The sequence below is a fragment of the Muntiacus reevesi genome, chromosome 2 (assembly GCF_963930625.1).
Source record: "Muntiacus reevesi chromosome 2, mMunRee1.1, whole genome shotgun sequence".
NCBI classification, from domain to species: Eukaryota; Metazoa; Chordata; class Mammalia; order Artiodactyla; family Cervidae; genus Muntiacus; species Muntiacus reevesi.
In genome coordinates this window covers 50289545-50302355 of record NC_089250.1, presented here as the reverse complement: position 1 = coordinate 50302355, position 12811 = coordinate 50289545, and the positions used below count along the sequence as shown (strand labels likewise).

The following is a 12811-nucleotide window of genomic DNA, read 5'->3' as shown; positions in this document are numbered from 1 at the left end:
TGGGTCGGGAAGATCCCCTGGAGAAGGAAATGGCAACCCACTCCATTATTCTTGCCTTTCACTTTCAGCTTTACACTGTTATAGTATCTTCTAATCCTGTTATCTCCCCTTTTTAAAATCTGAATTATGTCTTTTCAAAGTATTGTCAATATAATTAAGTCACGTTGCTATGCAACACTTTATGATTAAACTCACGTATTAAGTTAAACTGCCCTTCTCTTTTCTCCCATCTGAGATAGGTAGGTAAGCTTACTAAGAAATTTACAATACACCAATCTGTGCAGTAATCTTAAACAAATTCTGTAAACTTTCAGAGACAATCCAGAGGAATGAGGATGGTAGTGTATTGTTGTTAGTTTGTTTTTTCCTTTTCTTGTCCAGACTTGTAAGCATACATTTGGCAGTTTTATAATGCTCATCATTTGTGGGCTAATTTGTCTCTTTTATGAGAATCCAACAGGTTTAATTTTATTTTATTACTTGCCTAGCTCTGCAGGGTTGAGTGACCCCATTTAGGCTGAATGGTAAGTACTGCAGTTATACTTGTGAACTGGCTAGATAGTGAGATTTCTTAAGCCTTATGTAGGAGGAAGTTCTGCTAAATTAGTCAGTGTTGCTTTGTATTGATTTAATTTCCCTCCACTATTTTTATAGTTTTGACATGTGTCCGAATAATTGCTCAGGCCGAGGAGAGTGTAAGATCAGTAATAGCAGCAACACTGTTCAATGTGAATGTTCTGAAAACTGGAAAGGTGAAGCGTGTGACATTCCTCACTGTGTAAATAACTGTGGTTTTCCTCATCGAGGCATCTGCAATTCAAGTGATGTCAGAGGATGCTCCTGCTTCTCAGAGTGGCAGGGTAGGAATGTTTTTCTTTCTTTTTTTTTTTTTTTCTTTTAATTCATAGAATGTTTCTAGCTTAATAAATTGTAGATTCACTTTGTTCCTAGTATCTGTAACATTTATATCAATCATATATCAGGAGGCATTTAAATTTTCATAGCTCTTTATTCAACTTCTTACAAATCTTTGAATTTTATAAATGTATGATTGTGGTCTCTTTATAGAGTTTTGAAACACTTTAATATTCTTCATAGTTCATTCATGAATTTAGAGAACTTGGTCTCAGCCATAAGACATAGCAGAGACCCAAGCCGAGATGTGGGACAAGAGCTGACAATAATGGTTTCTCCACAGAAACTTTCAATAAATTCACAGTAAGTTGGAGTTTATTATGCAGTAGAATCCTAAAGCAGTCAGTTAGTGCAGATAAAGATTACTAAACAACCCCTTTAGCAAATTCTTCAAGGGGTAGGTGATTAATGGCTGTTACTGATTTAGTTATTTATTTTTTATACATTTACTCCTTTCTCAGAACACTTTTATTTTGAATTTCCAGAAATATGCTTGTTTAAATGCTTTAGCTTATTCAATTTGGCTTACATTGAGGAGTTAAACAATTGAAGTATTTGACTAACTTCCAATTTGCTGGAGCAGAAGCCAAACCTCACAGAAATGGAGTTTCTTGATTTTCCAGGAAATGGATAGTTTATAACACATCCAGGACTAGTCTTTACATTTTAGCTCTATAAGGTTTTTCATTTGAATTAATAATTCCTTTGTCCACTCTTTCTTCTGAGAGCTGCTTAGCAAGTATTTCATTACTAAAAAATCCTAACCTGGATATAGTCAGGTCTTCAGTAGAAAGTGTGTGATTTTAAATTTTATTAGAGATTATCCTTGGTCACTGGCTTTGAGTAAATTGAAAGTGCAAATTAAAGGGATTTGTCTGATATTTAGATGCTAAAGGAAAGACTACAAGCATTCTTTAGATATTTGTTGGATTTGGATGATTAAAACTTGAAATGCAGTAATTTTCTATTTTTGGCCATGCTGCACGGCATGTGGGATCTTAGTTCCCTAACCTGTGCCCGCTGCAGTGGAAGGGTGGAGCCCTAACATCAGGACCACCAGGGAATTCATGAAATGCAGTAATTTGAAAGCTGCACTTTGTAAAGCTAATCTGTTATGTTTTGTTAGGTCCTGGATGTTCAGTTCCTGTGCCAGCTAACCAGTCATTTTGGACACGAGAGGAATATTCTGACCTAAAGCTCCCCAGAGCCTCTCATAAAGCTGTGGTCAATGGAAATATAATGTGGGTTGTTGGCGGATATATGTTCAACCACTCAGATTACAACATGGTTCTAGCGTAAGTTGTTTTAAACATTTTTATAAGAAGCTTAATTTTCCATTTTGAAGATAGTTAAAATAGAGATAAGTAAAAAGAATTAGCATTTCTGTAGGTTAAGTGACTTGAATTTATAATTTACTAGGGGGAAATTATGTCATTCTCTAATATTTCCCAGGGTTCAAGATCTGTTTGCTGGTTCCATGCTGCTCATCCTGAAGGGAGAATATATTTCCATAGTGGAATTAACTATGGAGATTGACTTTGAGTAGAAATTTATAAATACTTGTGCTGATTTTGCACCCTGTAAACTTTTCCTAAACATTTTCTGCTAATGAATGGTGTAAAAAATCAACATCTATTCATTAAGGAATTCTGGAAATATGACAGTGGTAGTTTGGCTTCTGAATCCCCCAAACATAGTCATTAAAAATTAAAACACAGAGGGCTTTCCTGATGGCTCAGTGGTGAAGAAACCACCTGCCAGTGCAGGAGACACGGGTTCAATCCCTGATCCAGGAAGATCCCACGTGCCACAGAACAGCTAAGCCTGTGTGCCACAACTACTGAGCCTGTGCGCTATAGTTGTGAAGCCCAGGAGCCACAACTACTGAGCCTGTGCGCTATAGTTGTGAAGCCCAGGAGCCACAACTACTGAGCCTGTGCGCTATAGTTGTGAAGCCCAGGAGCCACAACTACTGAGCCTGTGCGCTATAGTTGTGAAGCCCAGGAGCCACAACTACTGAGCCTGTGCGCTATAGTTGTGAAGCCCAGGAGCCACAACTACTGAAGCTTGCACACCCTAGAGACTGTGCTCTGCAATGAGAAGCCCATGCACTGCAAGTAAAAAATAGCCCCCATTCTCTAGAGCTAGAGAAAAGCCTGTGCAGTAACAGAGACCCAGCACAGCCAAAAGTAAGTAAATGAATAAAATTTAAAAATTAAAGCACAAAACAAGTAAGACATAGGGGCAGCATCTATAACAAACTTGGACAAAAGGCATCTATCTACTCGAATGGGTGGAGTTAAACCATTGACAGCTATAAGACCAATGTGCTGTCAGTATCTTTGTAACAGTAAGCAGAGGGGAGCAGTGGGCACACCAACAGTAAACCCAAAAACCCACTGGGAAACTCAGCAAGCTGCTTTGAGAACAGCAATGTAATTGGGAAGATTTTGCATATTCTAGTATGCAAAATCTAGATGAGTTCAAGGGATCTGTAGTAGGATCTGAAGAGGCTGAAGCGGATTCTGACTTATTAACTCTCAAAATGAACTAGTCAAAGACTCTTTGTAGGAGAAAGCCCCAAACTGAGGAAATGCTGCTGGAAATAAAATTCACATCAAATAGGACAGAGACAGCCTAGAAAAAGTTCAGAAACATCCAGATATCAGTCTGGGAAGGGAACAGAGTCAGGAGATCTCAGCAAGTATGGTGCAGGATAGTTGGACAGTGCACTACAACAGAAGAGGAGCTAGTGAGCTAAGAAATTAAGAAAAACTAGCTAAATAAAACTCCTCCTCTAAGAGTTCAGGAAAAAGTAATTTTACTTAAAGTTCAGCAACAGAAAAATATCAAGGTCAAATCTCATGGAAAGTTATTACAGAAAAGAAGAGAATAACTAGGCTAACACCCCTTCAAACATGTAAGCATAATAGAAAAATATATTCACAAAACTGATAAATATTATAACTTAGTATTCCAAAATAAGCTAAAAAGAAGAGAAGTTTAAAAGACATTAAAGAACAATATAACCAGAACTAGAACATTTCAGAAAAGAGATGATAGAAATTAGGAAAGAATTTTAAAATAATTTCAGAATTAAAGACAAACTTAGAAGGAACACACAGAGTAAACACAGCAGATAACTCTTTTGGAAATAGAATATGAAAAAAAAAGAAATAGAATATGAAAAAGGAAATTTTTTAAAATCACAAATAAATGAAGGTTGTTTTGCCCTGTTCTTTGTATGGTAAGTATAATTAAAAGCCCTGAAATTATATATAAAACAACATACAAAACAAACATAAGGAAACTCTGAAGAAGGCAGTCTTACCCAAGAACCAAAGAATGACATAATGGTAAGTTCTGAGGATTCTACTTTTGTTTCGTAATTTCTCAGACTTGATGTTGAAAAAATCAGCAGTCTGGAAATGTTAATAGGTACAAGCTGAAAAAACCCAAGAAAACCCTGTTTTCTCTAGCATGAGGACCAGGAAAGGGGCAAGTTAGCAAGACAGAAAACTTTTAGATAATAACCATTCTACCCTATCCAAACACCACAGAAAGAACTATGGCCTCACCCACATCCCTCCCTGGAAAGTGTAAGTGTAGAGTCTAAATTTCCACTTAATGCTAGGAGATAGTGAGGTGCTCCAATCACCCCCCTCCATCCTACCAAGGTAGGGTTAAAGAAGGCCAGTTAGAGAGCTGGGACCTTCTGCACCAGGCATTAATGAGGTCTCCCTGACTATTGTGACATCAGTGAAGTCACTGTGGGGATTTCTACCCTGGCCTGGCAGCAATAGCAAGAATGAGTGGACCTTCTGTCTCTCCTCTGGGGTGGTGTCAGAGGAGGCCTGCTGTAACAGGAGATTTAAATAAGATCCAAAGTCTTAATGTCATCATGCCCCAAATGTTCAGATTTCAGTTGAAAGTCATTTGACATGCTAAGAGCCAGGAAAAATCTCAACTTGAATGAGAAAAGACAACCAAGAGACACTAATACCAAGGTGACACATATATTAGACTTATCTGACGAAGATTTTAAAGCAGCCATTATAAAAAATGCTTCAGCAGTTCTCTCAGCAATAGAAAGGAGAGGACAGAGGAATCAGTGAACTTGAAGGTAGAACAGTAGAAATTCCTTAATCTGAACAACACAGAGAAAATAGAACATTTTTAAAAAATGAACAGAATTGCAGAGACCTGTGGATTGTAACAAAATATCTTAACATTTCTGTCACCAGAGGAGCCCTGGAAGGAGAGGAGGAACTGGGTGTGTCTAAAAAAGTATTTGAAGAAGTAGCAGTTGCACAAGTTTGGCAAAAGATATGCATGTACAGATGGAGAAGGAAATGGCAACCCACTCCAACATTCTTGCCTGGAACCCTCCTTGGACAGAGGAGCCTGGCGGGCTACAGTCCGTGGGGTCGCAAAGAGTCGGCCATGACTGAGCGGCCATGCACATGAATGTACAGGCCCAGGAGATAATGCCAATAATCCCTGACTCCTGCGGGAGCTTACGCCTCATTAATTCTCTCACGTTCCCTCTCTCATTCTCCTGCTCAGCTGTCATATTTTCTTTTCATTCTTTAGATCTCTACCACATTTTCTCCTATTTTCCTTCTGAGCTAGTGGCCCTGTTTCCCATTTCAGCTTTGAAAGATAAAGATTACCTTACTGGTTTTTATTGTTCAGTTGTCCCTCTCCCCTTTTGGTCATCCTCAGCTTTATCTCTTCTTGTGATATCTATGAATACATTCCATGCTATTTTTTTTAATGATTATTGTTTGTTGTTGTTTAGTCACTAAGTCATGTTTGACTCTTTGCAACCTCGTGGACTCTAGCATGCAAGGTTCCTCTGTCCTCCACTATCTCCCGGAGTTTACTCAAATTCATGTCCATTGAGTCAGTGATGCTATCTAACCATCTCATCCTCTGCTGCCCCCTTCTTCGTTTGCCTTCAGTCTTTCCCAGCTTCAGGATCTTTTCGAGTGAGTCAGATCTTTGCATCAGATGGCCAAAGTATTGGAGCTTCAACTTCAGTATCAGTCCTTCCAAAGAATATCCATAGTTGATTTCCTTATGGAGGAGGTTTGTAACATTGTACAGGAGGCAGTGACCAAAATCACACCAAAGAAAAAGAAATGCAAGAAGGCAAAGTGGTTGTCTGAGGAGGCTTTACAAATAGCTGAGAAGAGAAGAGAAGCGAAAGACAAGGGAGAATGGGAAATATACACCCAACTGAATGTAGAGTTCCAGAGAATACCAAGGAGAGATAAGAAGGCCTTCTTAAATGAACAATGCAAAGAATAGAGGAAAACAATAGAATGGAAAAGACCAGAGTTCTCTTTAAGAAAATTGGAGATATCAAGGGAACATTTCATGCAAGGATGGGCACAATAAAGGACAGAAATGGTATGAACCTAACAGAAGCAGAAGTGATTAAGAAGAGGTGGCAAGAATACATAGAACTGTATAAGAAAGGTCTTAATGAGCTGGATAATCATGATGGTGTGGTCACTCACCTAGAGCTGGACATCTTAGAGTGTGAAGTCAAGGGGGCCTTAGGAAGCATTATTTAAAAAAAAAAAAAAAAAAAAGCTAGTGGAGGTGATGGAATTCCAGTTTAGCTATTTAAAATCCTAAAAGATGATGCTGTTAAAGTGCTGCACTCAATTTGTTAGCAAATTTGGAAAATTCAGCAGTGACCATAGGACTGGAAAAGGTCAGTTTTCATTCTAATCCCAAAGAAGGGCAATGCCAAAGAATGTTCAAACTATCATACAATTATTCTCATTTCACATGCAAGGTTAGGCTCAAAATCCTTCAAGCTAGGCATCAGCAATGTGTGAAGCAAGAACTTCAGATGAACTAGGTGAGTTTCAGAAAGGCAGGGGAACCAGAGATCAAATTGCTAACATTTGTTGGATCATAGAGAAAGCAAGGGAATTCCAGAAAAAATTTAAGGAATTTCTACTGTTCTACCTTCAACTTCTTCTGCTTCATTGACTATGCTAACACCTTTGACTGTGAATCACAACAAATTGTGAAAAATTCTTAGAAAGAGATGAGCGTTCCCGACCACCTTACCTGTCACCTGAGAAACCTGTATGTGGGTCAAGAAGCAACAGTTAGAACCATATGTGGAACAACTGACTGGTTCAAAATTGGGAAAGGAGTATGACAAGGCTGTATATTGTCACCCTGTTTATTTAACTTCTGTGCAGAGTACATCATGTGAAATCCTGAGCTGGAGAATCACAAGCTGGAATCAAGATTGCCAGAAGAAATATCAACAACCTTAGATATGCAGATGATACCACTCTAGTGGCAGAAGGTGAAGAGAAACTGAAGAGCCTCTTGATGAGGGTGAAAGAGGAGAGTGAAAAAATTTGCTTGAAACTCAACATTAAAAAAAAACTAAGATCATGGCATTGTTCCCATAATCCATGGCAAATAGAAGAGGGGAAAAGTGGAAGCAGTGATAGATACCATCTTTGGGGTTCCAAAATCACTGCAGATGGTGATTGTAGCCTTGACATTAAAAGACACTTGCTCCTTGGAAGGAAGGATATGACAAACCTCTGTGTTAAAAAGCAGAGACATCATTTGCCGACAAAGGTCCATAGAGTCAAAGCTGTGGTTTCTTCCAGTAGTCATGTATGGATGTGAAAGTTGGACCGTAAAGAAGACTGAATGGCAAAAAATTGATGCTTTCGAATTGTGGTGCTAGAGAAGACTCTTGAGAGTTCCTTGGACTGCAAGGAGATCAAACCAGTCAATCTGAAAGGAGATCAACCCTGAATATTCATTGGAAGGACTGTTGCTGAAGCTTCAATCCTTTGGCCACCTAATGCAAAGAGCTGACTCATTGGAAAAGACTCTGATGCTGGGAAAGATTGAAGGCAAGAGGAGAAAAGGGCAGCAGAAGATGAGATGTTTAGATAGCTTCATCGACTCAGTGGACATGAGTTTGAGCAAACTCCGGGAGACAGTGAAGGACAGAGAAATTTGCAGTCCGTGGGGGGTCACAGAGATTCAGACACGACTTAGCAGCTGAACCACAACAGCAGCATCTTTGCTCATTTTTCTGTCTTCTCTTTCTTTCCAGTGGACAGTTTCTGTTTTGACCATGATGAAAATGTTCAGCGTGTGCTCTGTCATGTCTCACTGTTACATCACTATCCACATGTTTTTGAACACTTGAAATGTGGCTAGTGTGACTAAGGAATGGATTTAAAATTTTCAAGTCTTAGTCCTCATCTTACTTGATCTTTCACCAATATTTAATATGACTAGTCTCCCTCTTTTAAACAGTTTCTTCACTTTGCTTTCAGGACTGTGCATTTCCTTGATGTTTTTTTTTTTTTTTTTTTCCCCAACTGTTCATTCCTTCTCAGCCTCCTTAGCTGGTTCCTCCTCTTCAGCTGACTAACTTCTGAATGATGATGTGTATCAGGGCTCAGTCCTCTTGGTCCTCTTTGGTGAGTGTGTGTATTTATTCTCTCAGTGATCTCATGTTATATCTTGGCCTTTAGCTGGTGACTTTCAAGTTTATATCTGCATCCTTGATTTGTCTCCTGTTCTCATATCTCTACCCCTTTATTTGACCTCTCAGTCTTTGACTATCCAACAGGCATCTTAAATGCCATGCGTCCCAAAGTGATCTTTCCTCCCAGCCTTTTCTTGCCCCAGAAGTCCCTATCTTAGTAAATGACCATTCTATCCTTCTATTTGCTTAAGCCCCCAAATTTTGTAGTTATCCTTGACTTCTTGTTTTTTCATATTCCATATCAGTATATGTTTAGTTATCTCTTGCTGTGTAAATTGCCATAAACTTAGAAGATTAAAACAACACATATCGTTACCTCATAGTGTCTGCTGGTTAGGGGTCTAGGCATGGCTTAACTGCAGTCAGGGTGTTCCCTGGCCTGTGTTCTAACTTAGGAGTTCAGCTGGGGAGGAATCCACTTCTAAGCTCTTTCAAGTTGTTGGCAGAATCCATTTCCTGGTGGTTGTAGGACTAAGGACCCTGACTTCTTCCTGTTTGTCAACTGGAGGTCACCTCATAGTTCTTGGAGGCTGCCCAGATTTCCTTATCACTAGGGTTTTCCCAGTAGTAAAATGAAGTAAGGCTGCTTACCAGGCCACAAGGAGAGTCTTTTGACTGAGGCTACTAGCAGGATAGAGGTCATGAAGATGACATCTCATCATCTCTGACATATTCTGTTGGTTAGAAGCAAATCATGGATCCTCCTCAAATGAACCCAAGGATCATGAGGCCCACCCTAGTGTCTGTCTGCCAACAGTATGTCAGCAGGTCTTGTTAGTCCTACCCTTCAAATCTATCCCTAATCTAACCACCTCTTCTAGTGCTGCCACTTACGGTTGCTGTTCCCTCTATCTAGACTGCTCCTGCCATTGTACCTCAGGGCTAGTTTCTTTTGCCCCTTACATACCTTATCAGTTAACTGTGCCATAATGAGATCCTCCCTGATAAGCCAGTTCAGACAGGTGCTCCTTGTTTTCTTTCAAATTTCTCATTTCCTTTAGAGCAGTGTTCATAATTTTTAATACTTTAATTCCACCAACATGCCCATTGTTGTACTTGCTCGTTTTCTGCCTTTTCTACTATCTATTCTCCAAGTTTATAGACCTTGTTTATTCACTCAATTTGGCTTAGTGCATAGAATGTGCTCAAATAATTATTTATCAAGTGAACAAGAGACTAAGTGAATTATCTGTTTCCTTCACAAATATTTGTTCTTAGAAATATTTTTGTCAGCTGTTACTTTTATTTGACTGGTATACCTCATGAGCCACATTTATTTTTTAATTTTAATTTATTTATTATTTTGAGGATATTAAATAGTTTATTGCTTACAGATTATGATAGGTGATTATAATTTGTAAGAAGTACAAGCTTCATCCCCATCTATAGCTTTATCTGGTACCATAATTCAACTTAGATGTATTACATAGGATATACCAACAGTTATGTTAATAACCAAAAACCTCCATGACTTAGCTTGGGTGACTTTTTTACAGTGAATTCCAGGTCACAACACAGTAACTGTCAGTTCAGCTACACCAAGGTTTCTGAAGACAATGGCTTCTCCACCCAGGCAGTTTGTGAGTAAATTTCAAATGGAACCTAGCATCACCCTGAAATAATTCTAGCTTCATACCATTGGGGTTGTTTACCAAAATGGCTTCAGAGTAGACTAACTTTGCACAGCACATTTTTAATAAAAAAGACACATTTATTCAGCATTATGATCAAACTATTACATTTAGCAATCAACTGCGTGGGTGGGGAAAAAAAAACAACCCCACTACATGAAAACCCTTTGTTGGAATGCTTTATGCTTTCCATAGAACAGAAATTGAAATAACCTGTTACACAGTTAGTCACAAATACAGACCTCGAGTTTTTCACCCATACACATGAGTGTTGTCTAAAACATATCTTCTTTGCAGCAGCTGGGCCCTGCCACCACTGTACTTGACCAAGTTCACAAATCTGTTATAACCTATAGCTTCCCTGTCACTTCTCTGGCTCTCTTCTTCTGCTAAGCTTTGTTTCCTGGCAGTAATTAAAACCGTCTGCAGCCTTCTACCACTGCCATAGCTATTGCTGCTGTTGGAACCACCATATCGCCTTAGTTTCATGGTTTGGCTAAGTATTGGCCTCCACCAACATAGGGGCCAGAGCTTCTACCTCCAGTTTCCTCCTTTCATGGGTCCAAAACTTGAAGATTGATTATTGTAATTGCCAAAATCATTACAGCCTCCACCACCTCCAAAATTGCTTCCATCATTACCAAATCCATTATAACTATCCCCACATCCATCATATCTACCACCACCATGAGGTGCCACCAAAGCCATCTTGACCACTGAAGTTTTCTCCACAACCAAAGTTGTCATTCACATTACCAAAGTTTCCAGAACCACTTTGACCTCTTTGGTTTGATTAAGCACTAGCCATCTCTTGCTTAGGTAGGGCTTTCCTTACTTCACAGTTATGGCCATTCACTGTGTGGTATTTCTGAACAGCAATCTTGTCTATGGAGTCATGGTCATAATAGGTGACAGAAGCAAAAGCCTCTTTTTTGCCACTGCCTCAGTCAGTCATGACCTACGTTTTCCCCTACTGTTCAAGATAACCTCTTAGATAATGTTCTTCAGTGTCTTCATTAATGCCACCAGCAAAAATATTTTTCATAGTTAAATGGACACCAGGACTTTGAAAATCTTCTCTTGAGTAAGATGTGGAACCAAAGTTCCCTCTCTCGTTACACGTCTCTTCTATCCACTTTGTGGCCTTGCATTCATGGCTGCATCCACCTCCTTCACAATGACATACGTGATGAACATGCAGCCTCTGGAGCACTTGGTGTTTGGATCCCCCATTACCACACAGTCTGTGAGCATTCCCTGTTGCCTAGAATGACTCCTCAGACTCACATCTGTTTTTTTTTTTTCAAAGCTCAAACCTGATGAAGATATTCCATAATTTTCCAGCTCTTTGGGAGACTCTTGACTTAGACATGACAGCAGCGGATGAGGGGGGGTTGAATGAAGCCTACTTGGCATTATCCATGGGCAGAAAGGAGTAATCTAACGAATATATCTCCACACTTATTCTTTAGATTTTTAACGTGTTTTCTACTTGTAGTTGATCAAAACGTGATTTTATAGCTTTATGTATTTTGTGTAAATACTAATATAGTTTCAAATAAATTTTTACTGACTCATGAAAAGCAAATGTAGTGACACATTTTAGAAGAAATATTTCTGGAACTTTAGATCATAAATTTGATCATCATCGATAATCCAGTATATTCCAGGAATTACCCTCGCTCTGTTTTCTTTACGACCCTGTTAACCCAAAGCTTTGTTACTTTAAAAAACAGTTCCTATTTCATGTAACCCAAGGGTCCTCTTGCAAAACAAATGGCCTTGGTCTTCTGGTTTGAGATTTCCAATTGAAACTTCATCACTGAATTTCCTTTCCTTGAGCAAAATGTGTTTGTTGTTATTGCTGCTTTTTAAGTTAAAAAAAAAATAGAAATTGAGCAACTTGATAAGTTAAACTTAATCCGATAAACTTAAAACAGGCATGTTGGAACAGTAAGACCGACTCCTTCTTTACCCGCAGAAACCATATGGGTGAAATTCTGAGAGTTCACACTAATAGCCCCAAATCTAGAAAGAAGTAAACTGATTGGGTATCACTGTGGGTTTTTTTTTTTTTAAAACCTTTTAACCAAGTAGTAGAAGTAGTTGATGAGAAGGATCAGGTAAAGAGTGGGGAAATTGATCAAGTGGCTGACCCTACCCAGAAGTCAGAGTTTCTGTGTAATTTGGATATCCCAAAATTTGATCTCTGAGGAAGGACACTTAAACAAAATCTCAGAGGTAAGTAGACTTTGGGTATATTATTCTAATACTTAACATACTACCCACATCTGAGCCCCAACATTTCTTCAGACTTCAGAGAAGGGGATAGAACATAAAATGCCAACTCTCACACTAAAACTAGGATGGAAAGATTAACTTGTCTTAGATAACAGTGGAAAAAGGAAAATTCACACATACTTTGGGAATGTAATATCTGGAGAGCAGTCTAACCACAGCAAGATGAAAGAAATGACATTGTAGTGCATGCAGATATCTATGGTGAAAAAGTAAAAAGGAAAGAATACAGCATATAAAACTGACAAGAACTGATCATAGAGGAAAAGTAAACTTGAAAGCAGAAGATTTCTTCCAATTGCTCTGTGCTATGAATCAAAATAATGAGAATCTGAATTCAGAAAACAAGCTGAAAGACAAGAAGATGATAATAACAAAATGAGATGAAATGAGAGGTTACACATGTAAAGAAATA

General features: G+C 38.7%; 1 protein-coding gene across 2 annotated transcripts in view; it reads left to right on the top strand.

The window, feature by feature from the left end:
- The window catches only part of ATRN (attractin), a 183377-nt gene that overhangs the window by 68923 nt on the left and 101643 nt on the right, over nucleotides 1-12811 (top strand). For both annotated transcript variants that reach the window (XM_065921519.1, XM_065921520.1), the window contains exons 5-6: nucleotides 655-860; nucleotides 2042-2210. In XM_065921519.1, the coding sequence (XP_065777591.1) occupies nucleotides 655-860; nucleotides 2042-2210 (375 nt within the window). The remainder of the gene's footprint in view (nucleotides 1-654; nucleotides 861-2041; nucleotides 2211-12811) is intronic.